The sequence below is a fragment of the Cardiocondyla obscurior genome, unplaced genomic scaffold (genome assembly GCF_019399895.1).
Source record: "Cardiocondyla obscurior isolate alpha-2009 unplaced genomic scaffold, Cobs3.1 scaffold60_0_130978, whole genome shotgun sequence".
In the NCBI taxonomy this organism is placed as follows: Eukaryota; Metazoa; Arthropoda; class Insecta; order Hymenoptera; family Formicidae; genus Cardiocondyla; species Cardiocondyla obscurior.
In genome coordinates this window covers 43,967-52,187 of record NW_027228806.1, presented here as the reverse complement: position 1 = coordinate 52,187, position 8,221 = coordinate 43,967, and the positions used below count along the sequence as shown (strand labels likewise).

General features: G+C 39.8%; 1 protein-coding gene across 1 annotated transcript; it reads left to right on the top strand.

Annotated features, from left to right (window-relative positions):
- Positions 1 to 4,814: 4,814 nt before the first annotated feature.
- Positions 4,815 to 5,804, top strand: LOC139112882 (putative uncharacterized protein DDB_G0290521). Its single transcript, XM_070673865.1, has 2 exons — positions 4,815 to 4,863; positions 5,101 to 5,804. Exons 1-2 carry the CDS (start codon positions 4,815 to 4,817, stop codon positions 5,802 to 5,804), a joined length of 753 nt encoding a protein of 250 aa, XP_070529966.1.
- The last annotated feature ends 2,417 nt before the right edge of the window (positions 5,805 to 8,221 follow it).

The window sequence follows — 8,221 nt, the reverse complement described above, 5'->3', positions numbered from 1 at the left end:
AGGAGGGAGATGAGGAAAAGGATCTTGGAGGAAAGGATAAAAGGAGATGGAAAAAGAGGAGTTTAAAAAGGTAATAAAAAAGCTGAAAAAGGGGAAGGCAGCAGGGAGTGATGACATTGAAAATGAAACATGGAGAGAAGGGGGAGAGGAGGTAAAAGAAGAGCTATAGGAAATATGCAAAAGGATGTGGAAAGGAGAAGGGTTTCCAGAAGAATGGAGGGAAGGGATAGTTGTGCCAGTCTTAAAGAAAGAAAAAGGAGAAAAAGTGGAAGAATACAGAGGGGTGATACTGACACAAATAGGGTATAAAGTATATGCTTCGGTCTTGGAGGAAAGGATAAAAGAAGAAGTGGAAGAGAAGAAAATAGTTCCACAGAGTCAGGCAGGATTCAGAAGAAACATGGGGACGTTGGATCAAATTTATGTTTTAAACCATCTGATAAATAGAAAAATTGAGGAAAAAGAGGGGAAGCTAGTAATAGCTTTCATTGATATGAAGGCAACCTTCGATTCTGTGGACAGAAGAAAATTGGTGGAAGCAATGAGAAATAGAGGGATAAGGGAGGGGTTGGTAAAAAGGTGCGAAAAGATAATGGAGGAGACGAGTAGCAAAGTTAGAGTAAAAAAAGAGGAAGGGAAAAAATTTTGGACGGTAAGAGGGGTGAGACAGGGATGTTCGCTGAGCCCGAGTTTATTCATGATCCTGCTGGCAGACTTGGACGAGGAATTGGAAAAGGGTGGATGGGGGGAACTAAGATAAAAGGCAGGAAGGTGTACTCGCTGGCGTACGCGGATGACATTGCATTGATTGCAGAAACGGAAGCAGGAATAAAGAGAATGTTGAAAACATTAGAGGAATATGTGGAAAAAAAAAGGATTGGAGGTAAATGTGGATAAGACAAAGGTGATGAGGTGCCAAAAAGGAGGAGGGAGATGGAAAAGGATAAAGTGGGTGTGGAAGGGTAAAGAAATAGAGGAGGTTAAAAGATTTAATTATTTGGGATATGTGGTGACAAGGAATGGAGATCAGAAAGAGTAAAGAAAGCAGCAAGGGTGATGGGACAAATATGGAATATTGGCAAAAAGAAATTTGGAAAAGATTGGGGCAGAAGATTATGGCTGTTTGACAGGCTTGTATGGACAGTAATGAGCTATGACGTGGAGATATGGGGGTGGAAGGAAAGGGAAGAGATTGAAATGGTGCATGAGAGGTATTTAAGATGGATAATGGGAGTAAATAGAAGTGTGCTGGGGTATATAATGAGAGAGGAATTTCAGAGGGAAAAGTTGTCTGGGAAAGCGGGAATGAGGGCTTGGAAGTATGAGAAAAGATTGGAAGAAGGAAGAGGGGGGGTTTTAGCAAGAGGATGTTGAGAAGAAATGAAGAAGAGAGCGAGGGAAAGAAAAACAAGTGGGAAATGGGAAAAAGAAAGGGAGGAATTATTTGAAAGATTGGGGTAGACGCTGGAGGGAATAGAAAAAAGAAGAGAAGAAGAGGGAATGAGAGGTGAAGAGATAGTGGTAAAAGATAAAGAATTGCAAAGAAAAGAGAGATGGGAAAAAATAAGAATGGGGAAATTTAATAAGGATTATGGAAAAATAAAGGAGGAAGAAGTACCGGAATATTTAAAGAAGGGATGGAAACAGGAGAAATGGCAAAGGGTGGGGAGGTTTGGAATGGGGGATAATATAAGGGGAAATAGATACTGGGAAAAAATAGATAAAAAAAAGTGTAGGATGTGTTTGGATAAGGAGGAAACATGGAATCATGTTTGGGAGAAGTTTGTAAACTGGGGGGACGGGAGGAGTTGGGAGGAGGCAGTTGGGAGGGGAGGGAAATGGGGAGGAATGGTTAAGAATACTGGAAAGGGTAAGGGAAGGAATAGGAGAGAATGGAAGAATGAATGAGGCAGACTATGAAGATGTAAAGCGTCGGAAGCGGGGGTCCATGAGAATGAATGAGAAATAGAGTAAGAGAATGATTTTTGGCAGTGTGAGCGTAAGAACGTATGAATATCTCTCTCTCTCTCTCGTGTGCTAAGCGGTGTCTAGAGAAAGTCTAGAGAAAAGCGAAAAGTAGGAAGTAAGTTATTTGCAGGAAAGGACAAGAATGAAGAGAAATTAAAAGAAGATTGAAGATTGATAAGAAAGATTAAAGTAGAAATAAGAAAGCGTTTAGGAAATAAGCCGTGGTTTTTGTTGTTTGTCTTTTCAGGATAAATGAAGTAAGAAAGGAATGTAAAAGAAGACAGAAGAGTGTAAAGTTAATAGAAGAAAAAGGAAGAGAAGAAGAAGAAAAAATAGAGATAAGAAAATGTTGTAAGGTGAAGATGAATAAATGAAATGGATAAGAAGCGTAAAATGATAGAAGAAAATAGTGGCGATAAAGGTAGTCAGTGGTGAGGGGAAGGTAGTGAAGGAAGGAAGAGAAAAAAAAAAAAATGGAGATGTAAAGTAAAAAGAGTAAAAAGAGTTGGCGGAGTTAAAATGTAAGAAAGAAATGTTGAATGTAAGATGTCTATAAAGAATTGTTATTAGTGTGGTTACGTTTATAGAGATTTAAAGATGTAGGGAGACGAAAGTCCGAAATGTACCTCAAAAGAGAATAAAACATTATTTCACACATAAAGGAATAGAATCGCGATATCCTCTAACAATAACAAAAACGTCGCCACTTTGATACCATTGTGCCATTTCAGAATTGTCTTGATCATATTCGAGACAAAGCATTTGCGCATTATTATTCCAAAAATTCGAAAAATACGGTTTTTGAATGTCCAGAATGTAACCATCTGCGGCTACAATTAGTGCAGGTTTGAGAAGATGGCGACCTTTATGTGCGCAGTATGATTGCTTTAAAACTCAAAAGTTGGTATTTCTGGGAATCATTATATAAGAATCATCAATATACGATATAGCTTTTGAATTTTCTGGGGTTGGATTGTATTATTTGTTCACAAATGCAGGTACATGTCGTTCTATGTATTCTGCTCTGATTATTGCATTAAACTCTATGTTTTGCGAAACAAATCGTTGCATTAATGAATTGCGAACCTTTGTAATTGCAAGACTTGTGCTCTGCCTAGTATTATAATTAAAAATAATTGTTAAAAATTCGTCAGATAATCCTTGGCGCATTTTACAAAGAAACGCTAAGAGATCTTTTTTGCTAATATGTCTCGAAGCCTTATATTCAGTAGGAACTGGGTCACAATACGTAAAGAGCTCGCAGAATTAAATTTTACTGACAGGAGTCATTACTTGAAATTCCATTTCACTAAACTCGTTTTCATCATAAAATTTACTTTCATAATTACCATTAGCTACTATGCGTAGATTCTGCAAGAAACCTAACGATTCTTGACCGTTTGAGACATAAGGTATATTAATGTATTTCAATCCTTCAAGCAAATTCGGTAAAATAAATCCTTGCTCATTTAAATGTAATGAACAGCATCTAACATTATTTGGTATATAGAGATCTTTCTTTATATAGACATTTGTCCTGCTTAGAATAGAAAGCTTTTGTACATTATCTGGTGAATTACATATAAGACATGAGCAACTAGCTGTCTGCGTTAAAACGTTAAGTCTGATGCACGTAGGACCTTCTTCTACATCTCGCATTTCTGCATTGATAGACAAGTTGCAGTTAAAACATATTCGCATATCTATGGCTATCTTGAGGGGCAGATAATTTCCTACTTCACGACGGTGTTACGTCCTCGGACTCCACATCTCCTTTTTTCCGACACGCGTTCAATAAATTAGATAAAAGGAGTAAACCGTGACTATTTGGTGACGAGAGAGAACTTCCAGGCTTTCAGAAGAAATAATTTACACTCCGAAATTCTTATCGCCGGATGCTTAAATGAAACTTAGAACAATCACAGCATAGATACCGACGGGAAATATAAACAGAAAACTCTTTAAAGAATATTAGAAGGAACCTAAAACAATTTGGAATCGATATCAAATATCTGGCGATAAGTGAAGCACTTGAGACCGCGACTACGAAGCGTAAATAAACGAAGAGGGTGAAAGCTCCGCAGTCATAAGAATATGACACGCGACCGGATCCCATAAACAAACGCGACCCGGTGATAACGAAAAGGGGGTCCTTAGGAATTTTTCCCCGACTGTTAATAACAATATTCTGGAAGGTTGGAAGGGGAAGCCATGCGGGCGGAGTTTCGTACAACCGAGTTTTTCTCTCGAGCCAATAGATATCGGGAACTCCTCACCACTAATTAATAAAGCTAAGAACGAAAACTAGAGCTTAAGAAAATCAGAGAAGGGATAAGATCGGAGTAACCAATAATTAAGAAAAGGAAAAGTGGAGGGACATGGCCGCCAAATCAGAGCACTGACTTTTTCAAAAATGAAAATCCGGCGCTAGCCCACCCCTTTTCCAAGGTTATAAAACCGCGTGTTCCTGCGGGACTCGCTCTTATTCAGTCTCTGAATTTACATATATACATATCCGAGCTATCGCCTTCGAGTTTGTGACAAGTGACTGCATTGTGTCTACAAGAGAAGTTAATAAAGAAATTGTCAAGGACTCGTCCAAGACCAACCGAAGACAACAAGAAGTAAGTCTCATCATTTATTCAACCTTTTTACTTCCGCCCCTTTGAAATGGTTCCACTAAGATTCTAAAATTCATATCTTTGAAAATAAATGACGTGGGTTTTGCCAGGGTGCCGTTCGCGTTCTCCGAAATAGGCATCTCTCTAGAGTCCCTTAGGTTCTCCGCTAACTCGACTCAGTTAATGGGTCTCCTCGTCTCAGAGGTTGCGATATGCTGCCAGTAAATGGTGACCATCAAAACCTTAGCTCGAGTGAGGATCCATCCTGTCGGAGGTACCGGAAGAATCTTTGAGGTGATGTAAAGAGGGATCTAGAAGGAGCGATGCGGCGTGTTGCCCTGACATTTTTCCCACTAAAATCATTTCGTTAAATTAAATTCAAATTAACACCTTTTAGTGGAATTGAGAAACCTTCGGTCAATTAAGAACAGCCGCGCCCGAAGAAATCGGAAGATCCGCGAATTACGAGAATTGGTCAGGAGTTTCTTCGTCTAATTCTTATTCGCGGCAGCGCCAAGGGAGGTCACACCAGAACTTTCGAAAGTCAGAACAGAGCGATCGTGGTCTCCTCTGCCTTCCGTACCTCCCAATTCACCGACTAACCACAAAGACACTGAATCGGAAGAGAATACTCCGGGGCGAACACCATCGCCGTCGCGTCCGAGGTCGACTTCGCCGCCTCAACCTGAGCCGGAGCTGTTCCGCCCCACTACTCCCTCCTATACTCCGGACGTTTCTTTGAACTCCTCCGGACCTTCTCCTGGAGTTGCTCCTAGGGCATGCTCTTCTCCCGTCCGGTCACCGACTCCTTATCCTGGGGAACCCGAGGAGGTCGACTCTTTTGCCGAAGATGAAACCATCTCTTGGCATGAGCCTGACAGCCCGGAACGTTCCCCTTCCCCCGCCCCGAGCGTAGAGTTCCTGGAGGAACAAGAGGAACCGAGAGAAGTCGTAGACCCTCTCCTCGAACTCCTCCGGAGCACCTGCACTCCGTGGACGGATCCTGTCCCGGAAAGGGCCTACACAATAGGCCCCGATTTCTTTGATCCCGAGGAGATCAGGAGGGAAGCCAAGAGGGCGACTCCTGATCATAATATACTCATCTATTATCCCGGAGTGGAACATCCCTTCCTGGCTCCGATCAGGTTGATCGACAGGGTATTCCCGAGGTCGACGGCCCGGATAACGGAAATAATAGAAATAGACTTAGAATAATGTTCTCCATTCTAAATTATTATTGTTAGTTTTTTTTATTTTATTCTTAATTCATTTCCTTTCATCTTTCTTTAAAATGTTTAAATTATATTTTTTATTAAGTCCTCTTCCTCTTTCTTTTTATATCATAATCTCTCTAAATTCACTTAATCTATTTTTTTTATTCTAAAATTGTATTTTAATTAAGATTAAAATTACCCATTACATTGCTGGAATTTCTGAAACAGTTATTTCATTTATCCTAAGTATCCTTGTTGCGAAAAACCACCTCAAGTTCTATCCCAGGGAATAAGAATTAAATTTCTTTCCCTAAAAGGAACAAATACTACGCACTAGTTTCTCCACTCAGCCGACTCAAACCCATTCCTAGTGCGCTTACGCGTGGCTCTCCAAATACGCGCCACGCAAGGATCGGCTATTACGTCACTCTCCAAGCCATTTCCTCCTCCTTACCTACTCTCGTGCCTTTTCCTAAGCTTCCGAGAAACGGTGAATGAACCCATTTAAAATTTCCAACCTTTGATTTAACAACGGTAAATAGCGATTTCGCATTTGCTTCCATTTTGTTCACTAAGAAGGTTTACCACTTGTTTAAAAAAAAAATCGATTACAGACGTAGCAATGACGTCTATTTTCAGCATAGACTGTATTTATTATTACTTTCTAATGCTAACTAATGATAAAAAAATATATTTTAATTGCACAATTGAATATTGAAGGCAGTAAGGCGTCAAGCTATCATCACTTTGCCCACATATGTATAGGAATGACACATTTAAATACATACAATTTAACCGAATTTAACCGAGAGCCATTTTCCATAAGATATGTGCGGCGTTCTTTAACAGATAACAATATGTACATATTTTCAAAATGGGTTACAATAATGCATTCGAAAACTACAATAGTATTATAATATGCGTGAAAAGTAAGAAATAGAAATGCTATAGAACTGGAGAGGCATAGAATTTCGACAGATGAGACTCAGAAAGCATAAAAGGAATCGGATACTCTGGGTGGTATACTAGAATGACAGGTTCGTGATCGGACAGATTATATTTTGTTTTAAAGGTTGGTGGAGGAAAAGGTTGATATTTGCGGGAAGGTAGAGGTGCTTGAGGACATTTGCCTGCGACTTTATCTAGGAATTTTCGGTGTCGATCATTAATTGGAGAAGTGGTAGCAGGATCAAAGGAAAGAGAATAATAAGGGGTAAAAGTAAAATTAGGAGATTCTGGAAGAGAAGTGTATGAGGGACCAATAGACGACTAAAGAGAATCGAATAATTTTAGCTCGGGGTAACAAATTCTACAGGTGATGCTTCAGCCACATGGCAAAGGAAGTCTTTTTCTTAATTCTTCTAACAAGTAATCATACTCGGTGGAATGCTCAGATCCCGCGGAAAGGCATGGTTTTGTTCGGCTCACTATAATTGAGCGATATTGAATTTTGCAATTGTTATAATAACTCCTCAAGAAAAATGAATTGTTGTAACCCAAAACCCGATACACAATAAGATTAAGTAGGGATTAAGTAAGTAAGTAACACGGAATAAAATCTCGCAACATAATTAAAAGAAATCTATATCAGCAACCCACTTATATTGAAAAGTTCGATAAATAGAGATCACCAGAATAAAGGGTTGCGAGATCTTAATACTGAGAATAAGATTGCATTACCCAGTAACCAAGTTACGAAAATGCAATCTGCTGACATCGACAAAACGTCAGAGTTAAATATCCGCGGACCGGCAGCAACGGGCAGTTGCTAATCACCTCACGTGCGTAACATGAGAGCTGTCGCGTGCCGGTAAAAATAAGACGCCTCGCTGAGACGAGGCTCCGCGATTACAAAGCGGAGTGGAGCGTCGACAAGTGACAAAGAAAAAACAAAGTGTATAAAATAAAGTAACATATATATATTTTGACCAAGAGACTACTCTAATTGTTAACTTAAACCTATTTGCTTTTGAAGGCCCCGAAGGACGGACCCCGTGTACCAGCCGCGGTGCAACAGAATGTTCGACTTACTACTGAGTGTAGGCTAGAAATTTTAGCCCCCGTGCTTCTGGTTAATTAATTCGACGTATAGATTCGTCCTTCTAGCGGATCGGCATATTCGTTTTTCTCGCGGATCAGAAGATTCATCCTTCTCGTCGGAGCGTCGTGGTGGCACACAGAATTGTCACACAGTTTGCGGGTATAATTACGACTCGATGTCAAGGAACTTTTTGAAAATGGTCAATGGAACGGCCCGGTCGCCATTCTTATATAATTTTGAAGAGTTTCTTATTGGTGCCGTGTGCACCGCTTATTGTAGAGCCGTTTGATTCATTCATTTTTCTCGAATTTTCCGCTTTAAAGATAATTCAATTCTTAAAAATAAACTACTTCACCTTTACCTTAACTATTAATTTC